Genomic DNA, 25,423 nt, shown 5'->3' on the forward strand with positions numbered 1-25,423 from the left:
ATACATCTTCCCCAAGATGCATCAAATTATGAAGTTTGATAATCCTAGGCCCTCACGTGGAAGGTTATCTCATAATACAGCCCGTCAAAAGACGGTCGTCTGAGAAATGTTTAATCCTAATAATTTCAATTAGTTTGAAACATTTTAACAGATATTTTCCCATCCTGGGCCTCTTTGTCTATAGACTATAAATGTAATAACGAAAACGTAGAAAGATAACGTCTGACAAAGTAAGTTCATTCCTGAAACGTTTGTGAAATTTGATAAGCAAACTTTAACATAAACGTATTCAAGTTTTGTATATAATAAATAATTGATACACCATAAATGTTCTTGGATGATAAACAAACAGCAACGACATTGCCAATACGAGAACTTCCTTTAGATACAGAAACAGATGCTATGACCTTCACATTAGATCTAATCAAAATGAAAGTACAGTAACAATAGCTCCGAATCAAGTGAAGTTGCTAGACTCACACCTATTATGAAGACTTTATTTGCTGCACTTGTTGGTGTTGAGGATCTCAGCAGAGATAAACAGAATTATCGAAGTGTAAACGTTTTAGAAGGCGTCATTATTGAATATAACCATTAGATTGGCATCATTGTATATTATATTTCATATAGTCTCCATAATTTGAAGGAAAAGAATAAGAATAATATCTTATTCAATCTTGTTATATCGTGTTTGCCCCCCACCCCCCACCCCCAATGCTTCGTACACCGATACATGTATCAAATATAAAAGACTGATTGTGAATTAAATTTATGTGGGGTCTGTGTGTACACATTTAAAATGAGGTGTTGCGTGGGAGCGGGATATTGTCCTACACGGAATTCCTTTTGGGACGGCCTGTCCTGTTATGTTTATGTAAAAAAAAAAAAAAAAAAAAAAAAAAAGAGTTTATAAATGATAGATCATTGTTATTTTACTATAATCATTTTTCTTTTAAATTTGGTTCAGATATTTACAGATTTATAATCAAAAATTAATTATGTTAATTATTTTAATTTACTTGATGTTTTATCTTCAGGAAGAGCATTTCACAAGTGATTATACTATCCTCAATTTTGGCACCGCTTTTAGGAGGTTCTGACCAATGATGTGAAAAAACGATCAGTTACATTTGAACTACTCTAATTTCTGATTCTCAGTATTACTATACACGCCAATAGAGGTAGCGGTCATGTAACTTTGTGTTCAACTAATAAAACATTTCTACTCGATATCACACTTCTGATACATGCTATAAAGATTTTTAATATTGTATTATCATTATTGACTGGGATTTTTGAACCATGATGTAGACTTCATTGAGAGGCCATATGTTCATTCCTGGGTATTTGTTTCCTGTTCTATTTCTAAGGACATACGTGAAGTTTTTAATATTCTCTCTAAAATAATTACTTCATCTCCTCGATGTGAAGAGTTCCTGTGTGTACAAAAGCCGGATAGGCTAACTTTTGAAGAAGTAAAACAGATAATCTAACTCGTTATATAACGAGTTAGTATCTCTTTATTAAGATTTAGATATCTCGTTTTAACAATTTAGTTATCTCATTATAAAGATTTAGTTATCTCGTTTTAACAATTTAGTTATCTCGTTATAACAATTTAGTTATCTCGTTATAACAATTTAGTTATCTCGTTTTAACAATTTAGTTATCTCGTTATAACAATTTAGTTATCTCGTTATAACAATTTAGTTATCTCGTTATAAAAAATTAGTTATCTCGTTATAACGAGTTGGTTATCTCGTTATTATGAGTAATGTCGCTAATTTAACAATACAATTAAACGACTTTTTTAACTCAATACTACGGACACGTTGACGTGCTCTGTCTTGTTCATTTTAAAACACCAACATGTCAATATCAAGAAGTCAAGCCCTGGTTAACATCAACATGTCAATATCAAGGAGTCAAGCCCTGGTTAACATCAACATGTCAATATCAAGGAGTCAAGCCCTGGTTAACATCAACATGTCAATATCAAGAAGTCAAGCCCTGGTTAACATCAACATGTCAATATCAAGGAGTCAAACCCTGGTTAACATCAACATGTCAATATCAAGAAGTCAAGCCCTGGTTAACATCAACATGTCAATATCAAGAAATCAAGCCCTGGTTAACATCAGCATGTCAATATCAAGGAGTCAAGCCCTGGTTAACATCAACATGTCAATATCAAGAAGTCAAGCCCTGGTTAACATCAACATGTCAATATCAAGAAGTCAAGCCCTGGTTAACATCAACATGTCAATATCAAGGAGTCAAGCCCTGGTTAACATCAACATGTCAATATCAAGAAGTCAAGCCCTGGTTAACATCAACATGTCAATATCAAGAAGTCAAGCCCTGGTTAACATCAACATGTCAATATCAAGGAGTCAAGCCCTGGTTAACATCAACATGTCAATATGAAGAAGTCAAGCCCTGGTTAACATCAACATGTCAATATCAAGGAGTCAAACCCTGGTTAACATCAACATGTCAATATCAAGGAGTCAAGCCCTGGTTAACATCAACATGTCAATATCAAGAAGTCAAGCCCTGGTTAACATCAACATGTCAATATCAAGAAGTCAAGCCCTGGTTATTACACGACTTTTGAAAGATAACATTTGTTGTTAAGTTAAAACCAGCGACATATTGACTTCTTAATATCGACATGTTGATGTTTAGAAAAGGAGAGGAGGCACTCAAACTTTTCCGTACTATGGAAACGTTAAATAAAAAAAGGACCTGAATTTTCTAGAAAATCAACATAACGATTAAAAATTATTCAAATCGCCAAAACTGAAGTCATAGAATCATCCATTTTATCTGGTGTGTGATACCCGATCGTTCCAAACATTCTTATCTCCTTTGCCACAGCAATGTCTATTAAACAGCTTACTGTTGATTGTGTGTGTGTGTGTGTGTGTGTGTGTGTGTGTGTGTGTGTGTGTGTGTGTGTGTGTGTGTGTGTGTGTGTGTGTGTGTTTACTGTCTTACATAAAACATTACTTAATGTTAAGAAAATTAGAAGAATTACTTATCTTATATATCTCAAAATGAAACTAGTACTAAAGCCAACTCGTGGTGCTCTCTTTCTGAATGGTATTTACCAGCTGTTTACGTTTTATGCTTGCTTGGCCGTTGAAACATAGGACAGTATTCAGGAACGAGATATATAATCACGAGAATATATTCAAAATTATAGATTTTTAAACCAATGAGATACTTATGACCGGGACAAAGATTAACCGTAGCCATGGGAGGGGGGGAGGGGGGGGGGCAGCAAGGATACATCGCCAACTTTCAAATGTTTGCGTGTAAGAGGGGAGGGGGCAGAAAGCGTACTCTTGTATGACCCACCTTCCCCCACTTTTTAGTCGACTCTACATTTTGATGTTTAATTTTTTGTTGTTTTAATTTTAGACTTCAATGCCCTTCATGTTAAATTTGAGCCCCATCCCTAACCTTTTCAATTTGTGATGTTTCACTTTTAAGAGTGCGACAACTTCAGGGCATTGTATACTCAGTAAATGTTTTATGTGAAGGCCAGGAGGTAACTGCATGCTAGCTGTACATTACTAATTATACTGTTTTCAAAGAATTATAACTTCTTAAGACTAGAGACAATAATTTCTTACATTCATCTCCACAGTAACGACATTCATTGCCAAGAAAAAGAAAATAATTTTAAATGGAAAAGAAGAGACACTCATGTTATAAAGGCCTATCAGGTCCACCCTTGTGTTTGGGGGGATATAATAGAGGAACTAAAGGAAAATCTGGAGAGACTCCCAATGGCAACGCAGAATCTCTACAATTGCGGATCTCTGGAGCAACTAAGAGATAGGCTTGGGAACTTATTGCGGCAAAGGAACCAATTGAGGACATTGATATTTACCACATTCCTCACATTTTACCCAATCAATCAATAGGACAAATCAATAAATGAATAAAGAAGTAAAACGTATAGCGGGGGGGGGGGGGGGGGCTGAAATTGAGATACCAAAATAAAAGTGGTAAAAATAGATTATTTATTGTGTTTAATTTTCTTTGTAGTGTGGAAGTGGAAAGAGTTCGCAAACTAGAAGCCCGTCACCAGGACACGACAGAGGGGGAACTTATCAACAAGGCCGGGAAATACGCGCCTCCTCAGGATGAAGAGTTACAGGAAGAAGAGTCAGAAACATCCGGACCATCTACAGCTCCTCGAGAAAACAGAAAAAGAATGAGAATGCAGGAAGAGTTGGATGAAGAGGAAACGAAAGATGATGAAAGGCGAAGATGACGAACAGCGATCAATCTCATAACTCCTATAAGCAATACAAAATAGATAGTTGGGAAAACACGGACCCCTGGACACACCAGGGGTGGGATCAGGTGCCTAGGAGGAGTAAGCATCCCCTGTCGAAATAAAGAAACCAAGGAAGACCCCACTAATTAATTTGATAAGGGATAATCATATGCAATACAATACATTTATTACTTTAGAAATACCAAAAATTCTTAAACAGCTCGGAGTGGAGTCAGTCTGATTCCGAGTCAAGTGATTAAATTTGTCTTTTTTTCCAGATCTTATTTGTAAATGTTTAGCACCTACTTCAAATGATATATCGGTACAAGAATTCTATAAACATATATTTGTACTAGGAAGTGATAATGTCCAAACAGTATCTAGACTTTTATGTCCATTTCAGAATCTGCAATATTGCTTCACATTATTGCAGTCTACGATCTCATATATCATTTAAATATTGCATTATTTCAGATCAAATGAAAATTTTCTATAAACTTTCTAGTTGTGTTACGACATTAAATTCACCTGAAACTGAATTATCATGAAAATTAGCATGAAAATTGAAACTAAAACTGAATTATAGAATCATATTTTACGCAAGTTATATGCAGGGATATTGGTGAGGCGGTAACCTCAAGAGTAAAATCTACAAAGCTTAGAATTCAGATTTTTATCCTTACTGACAACTGATGTAAGCTACCTACAAATTCAGTGTTGACATTTTGCTCCTCTGTAACAAAACAATCCATTTCAATCGGCTCAATGCGAAAATCGTATTTTGAAACGCGCCCCAAAGGATCCTTACGTCAGAGTACGACCTCGAGATCGCGAACCCTGGAAATGTCTAATATATATTCGACTAAAGACTTCAAAATGGCACAGAAAATGTACTTTCATCAATGTTGAGTTCGTGCTTCATTGTTTTTATCAACAGTGCCGTAGCAAGCTGTGATTCAGAGATATTGAAAAAAATTACATGTGTTGTCCCATCCTTGAAGCATACCTGAGTGTTTCTTTCCTTACAGGAAAAGTATCCTTACTCCAGTGATGATAAACAGAACGTCTGAAGAAATAATACGTCGAGCAGCTTAGTACTGTGTGTGTGTATATATATATATATCACCACGTCTTCTCTGTCATCTTAAATATGAATATTGTTATTTGGATTATACTGAGCTCCTTTGGTGAGTAATGAATTCTGTTTTGTCTTGAATCAAGACATTTTTCAATTGATACTAAAAGTACATAACTTATTGTAAGCACTTTCGTTTGGGAGATTTAGTATTTCTTAGGATTTTGTCAGATAGATTGCTGATGAACATGCAGGCGTTTAAAAACAATTTCATGTGGTTTTCGTGATGAATTTTTAAAAATCTCTAGTTGGGAGGATGGGATGATACTAGGATGAGTTAGCTTTTCTCAGGTCTTCGAATGCTTTCGTTAATCTATTGCAATTTTGATAAAAGTGGAAGTTTCTAGTATGCCGGTCCCCAACAGTACGTGACTGTGCATGAGCAGTTATTTCCCTTGTTGTTGCTAAGCGGACTGTAAACACATTCGCATCCTCGAATGCTGAGACGTGAAACTTGCCAATGTTTTCTGTAATAAAATTAATGAGAAAGTCCGGGGGCGGTTTCGAGATACGTCTGGTTTATTTCCTTTTGGAGAACTCTCGTGCATAGTTAGGCGCGAAGCAATTTGTTCACATGCGGGAGTGGGACAAATATTTATCACTGAATGTGCTCAGTAATTAAGTTTCTCGTGCGCAGTTTCATCACCCAAATATGTAAAATAGTTTTCGTAAAATAGGAAGAATCAATATCCTTTCTCAATCACAGACGAGTTTCAGTTTCCTTGCATCAACATCAGTGACGTGAATATTCAAAAGCGTTACGTAAGGTGACGCACACGTGGCAATTTCCTAAACAATGGATTCCGTCTATTTTGGAACATAAACTGTATGGCTTTTTGCATTCTGTTTTTATTTCGAATTTAAAAACAGTGTTTACATTTTAAAAACCACACAAGGAATTCAAATTTGGTCTAAATTTTGTGAATTTTGCCGTTTTAACGATTTTACCGATCGCTCACGCAATCAAAATAAAAAAAAAACCTGTGAAATTTATCTGGTTACCCTAGGTGAAATTTAACTGCATCTATTGCGTCAGATGACATTAAACTCACTTTTCGTTTAATATTGTGAGATTGTCCGTTTTCACTTGACTTGTGGTCCGCACGATGTATATATTTAGTGTGATGCAATTTAGTTACTTTAAACATTAATTGCCTAATACCCTCCACAGAAATCATTCTGTAATTATTTCCCTTTATTGATTGATTGTAATGTAGTTTTCCCGCGTTTCGAAGAATAGCGAGAAAACGTTGTATGATAGGAACGTGTTCGAATGCCTATGCGTAGTAATACAAGGCGTGACCATAGGAAGCCCTCAAACTCCCCGTCGAGGCCTCATTACGTCACCTACGAATAGACTCCTATGTGACGCAGTACAATATACAGATTTGTATATTGTGAGTCCGCGATTATCACGCCGGCAAATAACACTAAAGAAGTAGTTCATAGTTAAAAGTTTGAAGATATTGACATTAAGAGCATTAATATAAAAGTATGGATTTTATTTTAAACATAAAATGATCAAAATATCATTAAAAAGTAGGAAGACTGTTAAGATTATTGTGTAAAGTAATGAACTTGATGTTTACGTTCTTGTTTTGAAAGTTGTTTACGTTTGACGTTATGTTTTTCGTCATTCTACAGTGACGTCACACAGTATACGCGGCCTAAGAAATTGCTATCCCATAATCCCTCATCGTCGGTTACCCACGGGTGCTTCTACTCGATTATCTCCATGAGGGAGCGTGAGCTGTGGACTCAAAACCGTGGTTTGCGACGATGATAATCCCTAAGTGGAAGAGTTTGGTTTGTAAGCAAACGAATTCTGCCGGAAGTTTAAGGAAGCCCTATATAAAGTGTCTATATCATGAGTAAGGTCATTCTAAGCCAGTTTCACGAAGTGCACGTAGTACAATTTTTTATCATTAAATTTAATTATGGATAAGGTCCGATATTCACCCTTAGACGTTACTTAACACTTGCTTTCGGACACAGGTTTCCATAGTTTTTTCAAATATTTTATGTATGGTTTTTCCTGGGCGGTTTTTAATGTCAATGATGGGAGGTTTCTTGACATTTTGTTATTTGATTCAGTACTTGCATAAAACTTGTTCATGTCAGTTACCATGTATACAGTATATTTGTTGTAAAGTTATTAAACGCCGGCTGCCCGACAAGCTTGTCTGGCTTACACCAAAGTTGTGTTTGGTTGTCTTGTATGCAAAAGGATTGCATTCACAGAAGTGTATATCTTACTATTGTTTAACGTCCCTCTGGAGAATTTTTCACTCATATGAAGACGTCACCATTTCCGGTGAAAGGCTGCAAAATTTAGGCTGATGTTTGTCGCTTACGGCCTTTGAGCAGGGAGGGATCTTTAACGTGTTACACCTGCTGTGACACGGGTCCTCGGCTTTTGCGGTCTCATCTGAAGGACCGCCCCTATTCATTCGCCTCTTACAACAAGCAAGGAGTACTGAGGACCTATTCTATCCCGGATCCACACGGAATTCTCCTTTATCTATACACACCTTTCTCAATAAAGAGAATAAAATTCAAGCGATTGACCAGGTCAGAAGCTATACGTTAGCATGGTCAACAAGAATGAGACGCCAATCTGGAGAAATCTACTACATGTATTTCACTAATGTGCATATGCTCATTGTAGTTCATATTCTTATGTTAATATAGTTGCTGAAAGATGTAAAAATCCAATGACGTACCCTTTTTTTCAAATTATTTAGTATGGAACACCGTTTATGTCAAAACTTGTTACATTTTCTGTGAGAGATGACTGTCTCTTCTTTGTACAATATATGTAGCATTATACCTGATTCATAAAGGATAAACTGACTGAAAGGTTCTGTCCCAAGACAGAACATTTAGTTTATGCCCACAAACATAGGTTTTAGTTTTTGGAATTTACTTTTAGATAATTTTCGAATGAAGTCATTTTTACCAAAAAGTGTTTTCCCTTTACCGCCATGTTGAGGTCCAGAGGATGGTTTTTCTTTGGGTAACCAAATTTAAAGTCGTGAAGCAAGAATATTTGGTATAAAAAATAAAACCATTACTTTATGAAAATTGCGAATCGATGGAAGTTCTAACTAATGTATATGCTTCTGCAAAACAATAATTTATACCGCCCAGTGGTTAGTATCAACAGTTGTGAAGGGAGTTCGAGCAATTCAACCTCCAACATGGCTGCCAAAGGGAAGTTACTTTCACCAAAATGTATTGTTTATCGTAAACTATCTATATTTGTGGACATTCCTATAAAAGTAGTGTATTTTGCTTTTATATCAATATTTTCAGAAAAAATTCATTTGAAATTAAATGAAATATAAATTGTAGGTTGTGTCTTCCAATGCAAAGCTGGGAACATTCGGCATACAAATTGCACAAATATGGGATGGCTAACTCAGATTTGGAACCATCATTTAGAGTGTCGTGATGATGAAGTGATCTATATAGATCGACAGGACATGAGGCATACATATAGTACAATCTATACACCTACGGCTGATGTAAGCCAGTGTGAAAACAAGGAAAGTGAATATCCGAACGAATGTTTCCGATCAGTTCCCCATGGCTTTGGAGAAGATTTTACATCGTATTTCAATGCATCACAAAAGTGTAATCGTATGAATACGTGCGGATTAGGTTATAATGATTTCTACGATTCAACACTAAAATTCATTAGATATTGCTCAGTTGGAGGAGAACGTTTTGACAAAGTTCTTATCATAGTGTACTACGAGTGTTTTTCGGGTAAGGAAAGGCATCCCACTCTGTACTCATTATTACACACCAGGTTCAACGCAACATTGCATTGTTGGTTCTGTTTTGTTGAAACGTAGGTTCAGTTTTATTGTATGGAAATCGCTCTGTGAGTGCGAGATATATATATATATATATATATATATATATATATATATACTTACCTCGAGCGGTCTAACGCGCAGGTAACACGCTGCTAGGAGATTTGGTTCCCAAGGTCATGAGTTCAAACCCGGGTAGGGGCGGAAGTGGGTAACCATTTAGGGGGCGAGTGTAAACGCCGGAATGAGAGTAGTAACATGAATTAAAATCACAATATCTCCACTAATACATGATATATTTTCATTCGGTAAAGTTTCCGCACATCTGTGAAACAAGCACTCACAGGCACACTCTTCATCCCGGGAACAGAAACACTCTTCCTCACAGGCTTTCTCGCTGGCACATTCACATTTTCTTTCACAGAAGCAGATACACTCTACATAGACTCCCTCGCTGGCACATTCACATTTTCTTTCACAGAAGCAGATACACTCCTCATAGACTCCCTCGCTGGCACATTCACACTTTTTAGGAAAGCAGGTACAGGTGCTGACACACTCTCTTTCACAGAAATGGGCAAACTCTTCATCCTGGGGGCAGACACACTCTTCCCCATAGGTTTCCTCGCTGGCACGGAGGAAGACACATGATGCTTTACAGGTAGTAGAGGCCAGGAATCCAGGTCATCCAGGTTTGATGAAAACGGCGGTTGCTCTTCGTCGACGTTGTTGGTGCATGGGTACACGAAGAATCGCATCCCTGTAGGCGGTAGAGATACACTCAGGCACAGACGACACTTCCTCCTCGAACACACTAGATAATTCTAAAAAAAAAAAAAATTAAAAAGGAAAGGAAAATTTGTTTATCTATTTATTTGATTAAAGACTTGTTATGTATGCTTATGCTTGGAATAATTATCTAAATAAGACCCATTTAATAATTTCAGCGAGGATACGACTGAGTCCGCTCATTCTGAGTAATCGACCATTTCTTATTACTTGTACAATTTTACCTGAAAGTTACAATATCAAAGATGAGTGAAAACGTTTTTGAATAAACAAATACAAAAGAAATAACGTAGTTTATTGAAGTACGCTGCTTATATTTCTTGTTAAAATAAACATGCCTCTGTTCATTCTGGTACGAATTCTTGTAAAAATTCACACAAAATATCACATTTTATAATTACTTGACACTTTGGGTTCATACATGAGTGGAAACTTTACCAAACGAAAGTATTTAAAGTACTAATAGGAGATATTTACATTTTATTGAGATCCCCTGCCGTACTTTAGATACGCTTTTTGTTGAGTTCGGTCCATTTCGACAAGATTTATGAAAATACCTTATCAATTTATTTCAACGAGTTTTATATATTCTAATAACCCTGGTTCCACAGATGTAGTGTAACCTTACCGAATGAAAATATATGAAATATCAACGGAGATGTGATTTTTATCACTACCTCCGTTCCGACCTATGATTTTACCGAAAAAATGGTCCATATTTTCCCATTCCGACAGGGTTTTCATCCATAGATTAATGAAAAATCTTATCAAACTATATATATTCTGATAGCCATAGTATCATAGATGAATGGAAAACTTCCCGAATGAAAAAAATATTCAAATATAAAAGAGATATTGTAGTTTACACGAGAAGGACTACTCAGAATTCTTCCTAGAACTAATTTCATTTACATAATATACGATTTATATGTCATCTAAACCACCATGTCGGAGCGTGCGTTCAATATACTGTGAAATGATCCCAAGCCCAATAGATGTAATAGAATTGTAATTTTCGTAATTCAGTGTTTGCTATTAAACTTTACAATATTATTGTTTATAGTCGGAAAAGTAAAAGAAAGGATCCCTCCCCTATTCCAAACGCAAAAGATTAACGTTAAAAGGGCATGGATACGATTTGAGCTGAACATTTTCAAATTTTATTTTTACATTTTTAATACCTAAGGTATTTCTAATGGTCCGCATAAATTGTGAAGGTCAATTGTAGAGGTACATGGGAGATGCAATGCTCACAATTCTTTGTTATGTAAACAAGGCTCATACCTTTCGTTTAAAGCAATTTTTTTCAAATTACAAGTTAATTCTTAACACAATTAGATAGATTCTAGTGTTTGGCACATCTCATTTTGTTTTAAAGGTCATAGGAGACGGTTTTTAACAATACGTTTTCTCTCCATAATTATCAACTTTGTTTCATAGACTCCTCATAAAAATACTTTTTAAAGATTAAAAACGATATTAACTCGAAGAAATTGAAGTGCAAAGGTAGTCGGAATAGAAAATCGTTACACGATTATCGTTCCTGATTTCCTGAATTTGTGACGTCATAAGAGACCACACTCAGATTTGCGAATCAAAACAAAAGCACATCCATAGACGATTTATTCGCAACTGGAGGAGTTTTTGAATGGGGAACCATAGTTTGTTATACAAGGATATCACTTTGAACTCATAATTAATGTAAATGCCAGCCACATCGACGATTTTTCATCGGAGAACGAACAAGAAGATCGATCAAGATCCTATTTATTCCGAATTGGTTGAAACAATACTGACTGGTTAATGATAAATGTATAAGAATTTCAGAGTACATTCTCTGGTGACAATAAGAGAAATATAGATAGTTATTACTTGCGCTTTCTAATCCCATGCAGACACAGCGACGCTGCATCGGTTTTTTCCCAAGGGCGGTGGGGGGGGGGGGGGGTGAAGGTTGACTGACAAAAAAGGTGGGCACCCCCTCATCCCCCTTTGGTTTTATGTGCCCAAGTTCCACCCTGACTCGGATATATATTATAGCCAGATCGAAATTTCCTTTACACACATCGTGAGCGCCGTTTTTTTTTTAAATTTATTTTCATAGGATTTTTACAAGTATCGTGTACAGCTATTTTAGTTTAACAGGTGAATGTAATAAATATAAATGGCTTTAACATTCTTTTACAATAAAATTTGCGACATTAGGGCCTATATGAAGAATAATTTACCATAACATTAGACGCTATAAGGGCTCTTTCTTGCGTATAATGGTTGGAACTGGAAGCCAGAGGAAGAACGAATTCTTCGTCTGGACCAGTTATTGAAGGAACTGTCGAAAAATCCGAATGTCCTGACTGTTTTTGTAGGCCATCGTTATGGACGAGTCACACAGACAACTTTAGGTAGCCAAAGAATTCTGGAATATGTTGAGTCATCGTGGGGTGTGGGGCGATGATCGGTTCATAAGCTGTACATAGCCAGAAAATCTGCACAGTATGCAGGAACTCACGTCGGAAACTGTATGTTTGGCTGTCATACATCGTCGGATACCCAGTCAAATGGATACAAGAAAACGTAGAAAAAAGAATAATCTGCCTAATTTATCAATGGCTAACGTTTTCATTTATACAAAATAAATTCATCCAGCTTTATTAATTCTTACATGTTGATTCATTCAACCCGCAGGTTGTTCAAAATCCTCGGCCTTTAACGTTATTATTTCTTAATTTTTTTTTGGAAACCAACGTGCAAATTAGTGCTTCATTTAAAGAAGAAGAAAAAACCATCCCCCAACTCTTGCATGACCGTAAAAATTGGTTTATTTCACCCGATACAAAAACTTGTAATTTCAATATGTTCCACCATTTGCTTTGAACATTCTTTTTCAAACAGAAAAGGGGGGGGGGGGTTCTGATAATGCAATTAGACCTATTCATCTTCAATTTATTTACTTATGTATTCAGAGAGAGAAAATCTGATCAGAAGAGCTTCATATAACTATTTCATATTCAGATTTCATTTCTAAACTAATCAGATCAAGCATGTTTATACTAAATTATGAATATCTGTACTACATGTAGTCTACCGTCATTATATATACAGTCAACGTTTTCCAGGATTTTCTCGTCTTCGCCGTGCTTGCCGTTGGTTTGTAGCCTAGTCGAAAATAGTTAGAACTGCATCTGGTCGAAGATTTCATTTCATAAACCCATTAGTTTTTGCCAAAGTAGAATGAATACAATAACTGATCCTCATCAACCTCCGTAATCGTGTAAAATGATTGTCAAACAACTTCGAGTTATGTGCTCTCGGTGTAGATTTCACACCCAAGTCTTTCTGAACGTTGGATCATTTAGACAAAAAAAATATAGAAATACCTGACTTGCTACATTACAGTTGAATGTAAGCACATTGAACATTTTGACGGCTAAAACCCGCAGTTTTTAGTATAAACTAAGACACATTTGCGTCAGGCTGGTCTCTTTTGACGTCATCAAGCAAGGGGAATAAGTCATCTTACTATTTTGATACTTCACACCACGGCAACATTTGACGGTCTGTAGCGCCTGTTACCTTACGATTTTTTCTGAATGACTTCTTTACATATGTTAAGTAATTAAAGAAGAACACATTTTCGTGCAAAAGAAATTTTTTTTTGAAAATCATCTCCTATGACCTTTAAACTTGCTTATTTTCTATTAAGCGGTCTACATGTATATGTAAACATGTATATGAAAACAAAAACATGGCACGAGTCTTGTTTACATAACAAGGAATTATGAGTACTGTATCTCACTTGTAACTCAACAACTGATACTCAAATTTCGGTTGACCATTAGAAATACTTTAGTTGAGCATTATAAACAATAAAAATGGACAAATAAAATTTTCGGCTCAAATCGTGTCCATGCCCCTTTAAGACCTAGGATCTAAATATTGTTATTGTCCAGTGTTCACATTACTTTTGTTATATGCCCTGTTTATGTTTAAACTGGTGTAAACCATCTTGTTTATCTCTAGATCCTACTTTACAGCTGAACGTAATATTCTTGTCGGAGGAAATAGAACTGCAGAACGCTTACCAGATCGACCTTTATATTTGATGGCAACAAAAGGAAATACGTGTAGAATAAAGGGAAACATTGAATCTGGAAGGATTTTGGAGCAGGCCAACATGAATTTAACAATCAGACAGGGCAATAACCGGATTTGCTCAGGTAACACAATCTCCTACATAGCTTTTTTCATAATTAACCACTAACCGTAGTTGTTTTGTCATTTCTTAAAATGCAGCTGGTTTTTTAACATCTATGATTTCTTTAATTCTATAACTTTTCAGAAATACTTGGAATTTATCACTACAATAAAGATCTATCATGTATTCGTGGACTCTCGGGGATTATCTTTGACTTTAAAATTTACAATCCTGCAGTAGCTTCTACTAAAATGCTATGGATTGAAATTAAAGGTTTGTAACGGAAATGTATAATGCTACGTCATATCACATTTCTATGTAGAATCAAAAACAATGTGACATACTATGTTTTACGTTCCTACCAGGGCGTTCATTGCAATTAGTCTGCGGTGACATAACAGAGGCGCTCTCTGAGCAACCACAGGAGTCCTCCCCAGCCCTTTTTATTGCGGGTCCAGTTGTTGGGATCGTCCTCCTGGGTGTGGTAGTGCTTGTGATTGTCCTCAAAAGGTAAGTAGTGACCCAAATGTTGACTTAGATTACCAAGAAAACGAAATTATGGGGGAAATATTGAGAATTATTGTCCCTCAAGGAAAAACAAACTCATTTGAAATATCAACTTTTTATAAGGAACACAGTTATAATTGAATTTTCCTTTTTCACAGAAGAAAGTCTCAGATGCTAATGAAAAACATGCCAAAATGTGACGGTGTGACTACCACACTCCCCCCCTTTCAGGGTCAGGGCGGTCCCGATTCGAATGACGTACTTAAACCCAAAAATGAAGAGGACCGCGTGTCTTCGTCAAAAACAACGTACTACAACATGGATATCCCAGAATTCCCACTTCAAGTTGAGGATGGGAATTATTCCTTGATCAGTTCACAAGCTGAGAAAACAATTGCCGGAGAGAAGCAAGCAGTGTGCCACAATACCGAGCACCTCGGTGATGGAGTGTACGATTCTATGGACGAAAATCCGACAACTCATTCACTTAGTGCTCCTTGTGCAGATAATGTACATCGTGAAGAAACCGAAACAGAAACGACAAACGGTGAACACTTCATTGGAGAGGTAACGGGAGATGTTTATGCCTCTGTTTGTAAAGTAGACAAAGTGGAAAACAAGCAAATTACTGGACCGAAAGGAGACATTTACGCAACAGTGTCTAATGTGTCTTCCAGAGAGTAGATGTTGTTAGAATGAAGGACATATTGAATAGTTGTGAATTTAGATATTTCAAAATATACAAGTCATGAGATTGAATTGGGTTACTCTTGTTAAAGAAGTGTATTTATAACTTATTGCGTCATGTGCATTAGATGAACACGGATAAGAGATAACAGTTATATTTTCTGAAATCGTTGAGTTTCTTTTTTTTTTTTTTTTATTCTTCCGCTTTCGCTTTCTGTGTGTTCCATGAGATGTACTGAGTTATGGGATGCGTATATATCAGAAACTACCTTGAATAAAATAATAATATGAATATGTGTTTACTTTATTGTTTTCTAACCTCCTTGTTCCATTCCAATACAATCTAAATCTATGGTGTGCCTTTTACTAGTAAAAAGAGCGAAAACCCTTGACAAAAAACTGCACAACGATATCTAAAATATTTCAATTTTTGGTATAAATCTAAACATTCGGCAAATAAAATGTGTGTGTATTGGGAAGGAGGGGAGGGGCGGGGGGGGGGGGGGAGGGGGCAAAGATGATTTGCCCTCGGAGTCCGAGGACAATATCACTTAAAAACGATGAAATAATTTATTTGAATACTAAAGAGCTCACTATCTTCTACCCTATGCCTAATAATGATTAATGTTAATTACACTTGTTAATGAATGACCTTGCCCTAGTGTGCATGTCGCGGCTGCTGAATAACTCCCGATGTTCTGCAAGGATGCTTGTCTGCTGGTTTCCTGTGGGCCTACCCATGCTGCTATTACTGGTCTCACCCAGTTTAGGTTAGACCCACATTCCTGTAGTAACGACACCATAGCATGCAAACGTTTTGCAGCTTCTGATATGTTGGCGTTAAGAGTCCGACATGACATTTTTCACAGTGCAGCACGAGTTAGTTCCCCTTTAATACAGAGGGCCCACAACACGTTGTAGTCCTCAAGTGAATGCGTCATTATAGGGAATATATAGAGAGTTTACTATTTCTGATTGTAATTAAGCGCCAGTTAAGGATTTTTTGTAGAAATTCAGTGTAATTGCTGACAAATGATATAACTGTACATAATCCTTAGTCTTTTATTATATATATGTGTCCAGTATGTGATTTTTCGCAGCCCTCGTCATGTTTAGATCAGGTTAAGGATGCCTTTAGCATGTCAGCAATTCTTCATTATTACTTTTCATCAATAGTTTTGACGACCAAAAAACACTATAAATATGCCAGAAATTACATGTGCAACTAACGCATGCAATTATTAACTTGTAATCATTTCACACTGCGACGAACAAAAATGCATGTACATGTATGTACTTCAGGTGTCAATGAACGGAACATGTTAATATATATATCGAATCTGTATCTCTAGTGTATTTTTTTTTTGTTGAAATCTGTATCTGTCGTGTATCTAACTATACACGGTGCGGATTAAACCGATTCATAGACGTATTCACTACAAACACCATTCAAGGTTCATCACTGTAATTTACTACCGGAAGCATGTGTATTCACAATATAAGGGAGACAACTAGTAATGACATTAGATTTCAACAAGTCATAGAGTTATCTTTCTTTTACTAATATACTATCAAAGTCTATAACATTCTAACTTGCATATATACTACATCCCTTCCTTCCTTTATAAAAAAAATGAAATATTTATATTTCTTTTAATATGATGGTCCAAAAAGTATGACCTTGAAAATTATTTTGACTAATGAAAATAACTACAAATATAAAGTTGAAAATACATTGGCAGTTGCAATTTCATTTGCCTTAGAATGAAATAAGCAAATTAATACACACAAACAATAATTGAAAAATAACACATTTCAATACACATAGAATCTCAATGTAATATCAATTCTGGATTACAGCACATATATCAACATAATGTTCTTTCCTAAGAGACTGCTGTTTAAACTTTCATCACAAGTATTTTTGTGAATAACATTTAATCAGTTCATTACAAATTCATCAAATTTTGATGGCAATTTTTTCTCTCTAACTGGTCTAGAAAGTACACCTGAACTCTGAGAATTTCCAACAGATTCATTAACATTAGTACCCTGAATAAATTCAGAATCAATATTAGAATTTGGCATAATTTCAGTTTGAGAGACTTTTGACTTTTCAACAGATACAGGCTCTGACATTGCTGCATTATTCCTTTCATGAAACTTTTTCAAATGTGTAACATTTCGCCTGTACTGAACACCTTGATCACTCTCAACGACTACACTATTGCCAGTTTTATCAACAACTTTAAAGGGTGAAGGATTAAATGGTGTTGACATTTTTTTTTCACGGTCTTGCTTTACAAGTACCTTATCGCCAGTGCGAATATCCGTTTCGCATGCACCACGTCGCTTGTCGGCATATAGTTTCCCTTTCTCCTTCCTTTCTAAGTCTCGGTCGCGTACCTCAAGGTCATAACATTATAATCGGCTAATTCGGGTAATTTTGTCCTCAATTTTCGCCCAAAAAGCAACTCTGACGGACTTGCACCGGTAATCGTATGAGCAGTACTCCGATACATAATAAGAAACTTTTCGAGCTCTGACCTCCAGTCGCGACCTTCAGCTTGAGCTATTCTTACTCTTTTCATGATCGACCGATTCTGTCTCTCAACCTCGCCGTTCGCCTGTGGCCATAATGGCGTTGTCCTATGATGAAATATGCCATTTTCCGACATGAAATTTTCAAAAAGCTGACTAGTAAACTGACGTCCATTATCTGTAAACCATGGGTTCAAAAGAACTTTGACATCAGATATGTAATTTTCTCGGACGTTATCGTTTTAGTGACCGCGACCTCGAAATACCGACTATAATAATCGACTAATACAAACATGTAATGGTCACTTGGCAAAGGACCCAACAGATCCGCCGCTAAATGTTGCCATGGCGCAGACGGTAGCTCGGTACGCTTCATTGGCTCGGGTTTACAAGGTTGACTCACGAGTTGACATCCATAGCAACTCCGACAGTACTTTTCTATGCACCTATCAATTCCAGGCCACCAAACTTTACTACGCAACCGGGTTTTCATAGCAACTATACCGGGGTGACCCTCATGTGCCAACTCAAGTACACGCTCTCGATAATCGATCGGTACCACAATACGTGTTCCGCGCAATATCAATTTACCTATTGCACATAACTCGTTCCGAATCGGCAAATACTCTTTGAATTCTATACGATGCCATTGTCCATTGACTAGACATTCTCTTACCGCTTTAAGTTCTGAATCATGTTCTGATGCTCGCTCGAGCTCGCGTGTTGTAAGTGCTACCGGTGTCGACTCATTGGCAACAAATCTTACATAGTCGTCTGCTGAATTACTCTGTTTTCCTTGCGCGTTTTCCTTGATCAAACGCGATAACGCATCTGCAATATTTTTCGGTCCTGGAATATACCGAACTTTAAACTTGTAAGCTTGCATACGTAAAACCCAACGTTCAATTCGTGCACAAACCTTTGATTTTGGAGAGTATATACATTCGAGAGGTTTGTGATCTGTTAATAGTTCAAACTCGTTTCCATAGATATATACATGAAACCTTTCGCACGCCCATACGAGAGCTAGCGCCTCTTTCTCCGTCTGAGAGTATCGACGCTCTGTGTCGCTTAGACTTCGACTCGCATACGAAATAATACGCAATTCATTTCCTTGTTCCTGTACGAGTACCGCTCCGAGACCGACCGGACTAGCATCGGCAATGACCTTAGTCGGCGCGTTTTTATCGTAATACCCTAATGTTTCTGCATTAGCAAGGCGCTTCTTAAGTTCGTCAAATGATTCTTGCTCCGGTTTACCCCATTTGAAAATTGCGTTCTTACGAGTAAGCGCACGAAGCGGAGCCGAGACAGTGGCTAGATCCGGAATAAACCTCGCACTGTACGTGACAAGACCTAAAAAAAACTGCGAACTTCAGCAGAGTTCTTCGGCTCGCGCGCTTCAACTACGGCTTTTACTTTTACATCAGCCGGCCCGATACCACGGTCTGATAAAACATGACCCATAAAAACGACTTGTGACATGTTAAACTGACATTTGTCCTTGTTCAAAGTAATACCTTTGTCTCGCAATACCCTAACTACATTTTCAAGGCATTTGTCATGTTCAGCTTGACAACTAGCATGTACAATAATATCATCCATGATATTATGAACCCCTTCACACCCTTGTAAGACCTGTTGCATGACTTTTTGATATAATTCAGGGGCACAACTCACACCAAACATAAGGCGCTTGTATCTGAAAAGACCCTTATGTGTTACAAAAGTAGTTATTTCTCTCGATTCAGGTTTTAACTCAATCTGATGATACGCCCAGGTGACATCTAATTTGCTGAACACTTTACTAGAATTCATCTCTTGAAGTAACTCATCAATCGTCGGAATGGGGTGTCTGATACGTTTCACACCTGTGTTTGCCAAGCGCATGTCCACGCAGAGACGAATATCATCACTGGAACGCTTCGGTACGCACACAACCGGTGACACCCACGAACTAGGTTCTTCAACACGTTCAATTATATCAAGATCTAAGAGTTCATTCAATTTCTTCTCAAGTTTATCACGCAAATTGAACGGTGTACGTCTCATCGGCTGGATAACTGGCTCCACGTCCGGATCAATCGGTATTTCAAGTTGAAACGATTTCAACTTTCCTACTCCAGTAAAACATTCTGGGTATTTCTCAAAAATTGTCTCGTTCGGGGTGCAAACAGCTCCTTCGGTAACATGATGTACGAGTTTAAGGACACTCAGTTTTAACGCAGTTTCACGACCAAGTAATGCCTGTCCTTTCCCATCAATAACAACAAATTCAACATTTGGAATAGTTTTGTTGTTACCTTCAATAGTGGCACTGAATGCTCCCACTACTTTCAACGGTTCGGTTGATCCATACGCAAACAATTCTCTACATGATTTTGTTGAAACGCACTTTATATGGTTTCGCTTCAGATATTCCCATAATGGTCTTCCCATGATATTGCAGGATGCACCAGAGTCAATTATCATCTTCAGGTTGACGTTCCCAACTGATACCACAATATTTTCACATACAGCATTTATCTGATTTATGCTAAATGCATAGTCATCATCACTTGAAGTGTGTGTCTGTTGCTGAGAAACTTGACGAATTTTCTCCGGCTTATATTTAGTTTTTGGCTTGTCCTTGGTCTTACACTGACGTTCAAAATGACCAACTTGCTTACACTTCCGACATTTTTTTCCACGTGCCGGGCATTTGGGGTCAGTCCTTATATGGCCCTCTAAACCACAACTGTAACATATCTGTGACTTACTACTGCGAACTGTTTTGGCCCCAAATTTATCTTTTGAATAATTAACTTTGTTTATGTCACTTTTAACACTCTGACCTTGGGTTTCGATTGACTTTGCTTGTCGCTCAGAGTCCTCCATAGCTTTAGCCACTTCACGTAATTGTGTTAAGTTAAGGTTGCGTCCCTTTTCCAGTAATTTGCGCCTGAGATTATGATTCAAACATTTGTCTATAATTTGATCCCGTATGCGTTCGTCTACAGCTTCACGATTACCAAAATCACATGTTTCAGATTTTTGGCGTAGCTTCGTTATATATTGTTCAATTGTTTCGTTCGGCATTTGTGCCATACTTCTAAACACTGACCTTTCATACGGTATGTTTGCTTGGGGGGTGAAATAAGTGTCAAGAGCACTCACCGCTTTATCATACGCATCATCTCCTTCACCTTCTGGTAAGGTATAAAAAATGTCTTGCACATCCATCCCTGCTGTATGCAGTAGCAGAGCTTGCTTTTGATCAGGATCAGTAACTCCTTTCCCTGCAGCATATAGTTTGAAAGCACGCAGCCATCGTTTCCATCTTTCCGATAAGCCCGTCGCTTCAGAAATGTCAAAATTCGGAATTCCGTGTAAATCTGGTAATAAAACGCCAGCCATCGTGTTAAGAGATGTTCTTTTACACTCGTCGCCAAATAAATGTCGTGTATCTAACTATACACGGTGCGGATTAAACCGATTCATAGACGTATTCACTACAAACACCATTCAAGGTTCATCACTGTAATTTACTACCGGAAGCATGTGTATTCACAATATAAGGGAGACAACTAGTAATGACATTAGATTTCAACAAGTCATAGAGTTATCTTTCTTTTACTAATATACTATCAAAGTCTATAACATTCTAACTTGCATATATACTACAGTATCTAACCTACGTGAGTGATTCAATGTTTTGAAAATTAATATTTGTGTAAATCAGTACATGTACACAGAAAAATAATGACAAGCACGTAGCAAGAGAGAGCGAAAAAAGAGGGACTTCCTTTTTTCGACAATGTATTTTTTCTGTTATCCTTTCATGCTATGGTGGTTATTTTGCAGAAATGAAATAAAATTAAGTTAATGATTTTTATCAAGATAAAGATTTCGGTTCCATTGAATGCATAGCACTACATATATTTTAATTTTTGTACGGGAAGACAAAGTGTAATTGTTCTTCATTCAGATTATCTAGATAGGTTTTCTAACACAAATATTACTAGAAAAAGGTTTATAAACCTTATTTTTCGTCATTGAAATAGTAAATCACAATTGTGCAACAAAACATGACGGCTAGTATTTTTTTAACAAGCAAAGTTTGATCAATACGTTGCCCCCTTCTTTATATAGTGGCATTGAATTGGAATTATAAATTTTAAGGGACCATTGAATTGAATTTCAGGACAACTTCCCCCTTTCCTCCCCCACGCTTTAGGATTTGGAGCTTTGGGGGGGGGGTTACATTTGTTTGTTTTTGCTTGTCAAGACTTTTCAGATAATTGTAAAATCAACTTCCCCTTGCCTCTTCCATTTTTGAAAACAATGTTACATACCCTATTCTGTTTATATCCTCAAATCCTCATATGGTTTCATCGTGCTTTTTTCCATGGTGTCCACTAACTTCTACAATCCAAAGGACTAGAGGATTCTGTAATTAACTAGTCCTGTTAGGTCAGTAACTAATCCGGCTGCCGGAGGCAGTCGACCGAGTCTCAAAGCGACAAGGGGGTGGGGCGACCAAGGGATGAGGACAGTGCAGAATGGGGCTATCCCCCGTATGGTGCCGGGGTGCCCACCGCGGAATATTTTCAAAGTCTAGGAGCAAAATCCTGCATTTCTGTTGCAAAATGACCTTCTGATAAACTCATTTTGGCCTCAGATTTTAACGATGTATTTAAACCACAACATTTTGGGTGTAGATTGTATGCTTGGATTGCAGTATTACGAGCTATATTTTTTCAAAAGGCAGAATTGACGCGATTGCGTTCAATATTAGACATTAATTCCATTAGGTTTTCAGTAGTCCACCGGACTACTCGTAACTGATATTCTGATAGTCCGGGACAACATTTACCAGTCTTGGGCTTTTAGTGTCAAACCCTGGTGTCTGTTATCTATTTTTTCACAGATTACTCATGAAAGTATTGGTATTAATTGTAGTATAACTTGGACAAAATTAAGCATTAAATACTGGATATGTCTATATACCCCCTCCCCATCCCTACTTTCGGTAGAGGGGCAGTAACTCCGAAAATGAAGGCCAAATCGCGGGAATTATGTTTCAAAATATGTACACATATAACGATTACGTAGATAGACTCGCGAGCCATTTAGCGTTCATTCAGATAATGTCTGTCTGTTTTGCACGCCATCTAGCGTCAATTCAGTTAATGACTGTTGGTTTTGCATCAGTGATCGTTGGTTTTGCATTGGTGATCGTTGGTTTTGCAACGGAGTCTGTTGATTATATTTTAAGCTGGTTTGTTTTGTATTTCAGTATGTTTTTGAAAGTTAATTGTTCGTTTTGCATTAACGCTTTTTCTTTTTTTTTTTACCCTTTCCGCCGCCCATAAACATCACCATTGCCGGTGAAGGGCTGCAAAATTTAGATCTATGCTCGCCGCTCACGGCATTTGAGGAGGGAGGGCATTTTATCGTGCCACACCTGCTGTGACACGGGACCTCGGTATTTGCAGTTTCATCCGAAGGACTAATCCATTTAGTCGCCTCTTACGACAAGCAAAGGGTACTGAGGAACTCTTTCGATTTATGTTAACGTTTCACGCTTTTTGTAAGCTTTAGAGATTGGCCTTCTACCGGTATAATAAAATAAGTTTGAAACGATTACATAAATCGAACGAGAGCTGAGATAGACAGGGAATTCACACATTTCAGAGAAATTGTTGCTACAAAAAAATTATCAGAAAAGGGGGGGGGGGGTAGTCATATCCATACTTCAGGTGTCTGGTGCATAACACGCCCGTGAAATGTTAATATAGGGTGTTTTTCTTACACCATGATTTGTAGAACTTGGCTTCAAGTAATATCAGCAATCATCAGGGTGTGACATGCTTTCTTTGCATCGTAAAAGCAGACAAATCATGTACTCTCTATATAATATTTTAACTTGGCATAAAATGTATGTGTATAAAGTTCCATGGCCCTAGTCCCAACGGTTTGGTCTGTATCCTGCTACTACGACTTTGACCTTGAGAAACAATTAGGAATCCTCCACTTGGCATAAAGTGTATGTGTACCAAGTTTGACGGTCTTAGCCCCAATAGTTTGGTCTGTATACTGCCTTCAAGGTTTTCCTACTAAGTGATACTGCGACCTTGATCTTTGACCTTCAAAAACAATAGGCATCTTCCTCTCACTCTGGTGATCAAACATACCAAGTTTCAATAGCCTGGAGCTTACTGTACGGATTATATCCTGCCTACAAGGTTTTCCTACTAAGTAACACTACGACCTTGACCTTTGACTTCTGACCTTAAAAAACAATAGGCATCTTCCTCTCATCATGGTGATCAAATGTACCAAGTTGCAATATTCTGGAGCTTACGTTTCGGTTTGTATCTTGCCTACAAGGTTTTCCTACTAAGTAATACTACGAGCTTGACCTTTGACTTCTGACCTTGAAAAGCTATAGGCATTTTACTCTCATCATAGTGATCAAATATACCAAGTTGTAATATCCTGGAGCATACGGTTCAGTTTGTATCCTGCCCACATGGTTTTCCTACTAAGTGAGACTACGACCTTGGCCTTTGACTTCTAATCTTGCAAAACAATAGGCATCTTCCTCTTTTCATGGTGATCAAATGCACCAAGTTGTAAAATCCTCGAGCTTACGGTTCGGTCTGTATCCTACCCACAAGGTTCGGACAGACAGACTGACGGACGACGCCATACCATGACGGGACGTCTTCGACGGGCGTATAAAAAACGATGGGTTTTTTTTTTCAACAATAACAAAAGCCTGTGGCCATTTTCACAAGCAATCTTACGACTAAGATAGAAATTTTGTCTCTGTCTATAATCAATTGAGTCCAACTATGCCCCGAGTAAGAATGCCAGATTTTCACTTGTGTATATACATAAGTTTTGCTTATTTAGAAATATACGAGTGAAGAATTGTAAAAGAATTACAATGTTTTAAACTTTTCATCTTAATCGTAAGATTTTTTGTTAAAAGGGCCACTGGTTCCCAGAACTCCTCTTATATATTACGCAGTAGCAAAATTGTCTTTTAGAAAATTATAAGTGGTGTTGTAGATGTGCAAGAAGGTGTCGAAATTTTCCTTTCCACCTTGAGGGGCAAATGGGGTGGAAACACTACGAACAAAAACCTGGTGTTCGGTGCATTGTGTGCAACAAGAATATATTGATGGTGGTAAGTAGCAACGTTTTAAAAAAAAAATTCCTTTTCAAACACAATCTGTTATTCATTAAGTTATGAATTTATTCTTTATAAAGTTATGAATTAATTATATGAAGAGGCCAGGTCGCACACTGAATAACCACTATATTTTCTAAATTACCGCCACAAGCTCATTACCATGTCTTAATAGTATACATTAACACTACCGTTAGCCAGTGCCTTATGCATGTACAGATAAAGGGAAGCATCTGAAAAATGTAATTTCTGACAATGTAGCGGTAATGTATTC

General features: G+C 37.2%; 2 protein-coding genes across 5 annotated transcripts; one reads left to right on the forward strand and one right to left on the reverse strand.

Moving 5' to 3' along the window:
- The first annotated feature begins 2,986 nt into the window (after positions 1-2,986).
- On the forward strand, positions 2,987-15,720 carry LOC125649174 (uncharacterized). Of its 4 annotated transcripts, none has more exons than XM_056167170.1 (7): positions 2,987-5,481; positions 7,074-7,300; positions 8,784-9,200; positions 14,074-14,256; positions 14,379-14,507; positions 14,600-14,744; positions 14,900-15,720. In XM_056167170.1, the coding sequence occupies exons 2-7, from the start codon at positions 7,297-7,299 to the stop codon at positions 15,423-15,425; spliced, it is 1,404 nt and encodes a 467-aa protein (XP_056023145.1). In that variant the 5' UTR covers positions 2,987-5,481; positions 7,074-7,296; the 3' UTR covers positions 15,426-15,720. The 4 variants fall into 4 exon arrangements, with proteins under 4 accessions (XP_056023145.1, XP_056023144.1, XP_056023143.1 ...); XM_056167169.1 differs by having other exon boundaries at positions 7,074-7,239; XM_056167168.1 differs by lacking the exon at positions 7,074-7,300.
- Positions 15,721-19,325: 3,605 nt separating this feature from the next.
- LOC125647074 (uncharacterized protein K02A2.6-like) lies at positions 19,326-21,365 on the reverse strand. The gene has a single exon (XM_048873766.2). The coding sequence runs from the start codon at positions 21,363-21,365 to the stop codon at positions 19,326-19,328; it is 2,040 nt and encodes a 679-aa protein (XP_048729723.2).
- Between the last annotated feature and the right edge of the window lie 4,058 nt (positions 21,366-25,423).

Source organism: Ostrea edulis, chromosome 5 (assembly GCF_947568905.1).
Source record: "Ostrea edulis chromosome 5, xbOstEdul1.1, whole genome shotgun sequence".
Lineage (NCBI taxonomy): Eukaryota > Metazoa > Mollusca > Bivalvia > Ostreida > Ostreidae > Ostrea > Ostrea edulis.

Coding starts and splice junctions, on each gene's coding strand:
- LOC125647074 (XM_048873766.2), bottom strand. CDS start 21,365: ATGGCTGGCGTTTTATTACCAGATTTACACGGAATTCCGAATTTTGAC.
- LOC125649174 (XM_056167168.1), top strand. CDS start 5,445: ATGAATATTGTTATTTGGATTATACTGAGCTCCTTTG. Junction 9,201..14,073: donor GTACTACGAGTGTTTTTCGG/GTAAGGAAAGGC, acceptor CCTACTTTACAG/CTGAACGTAATATTCTTGTC. Junction 14,745..14,899: donor CTTGTGATTGTCCTCAAAAG/GTAAGTAGTGAC, acceptor CCTTTTTCACAG/AAGAAAGTCTCAGATGCTAA.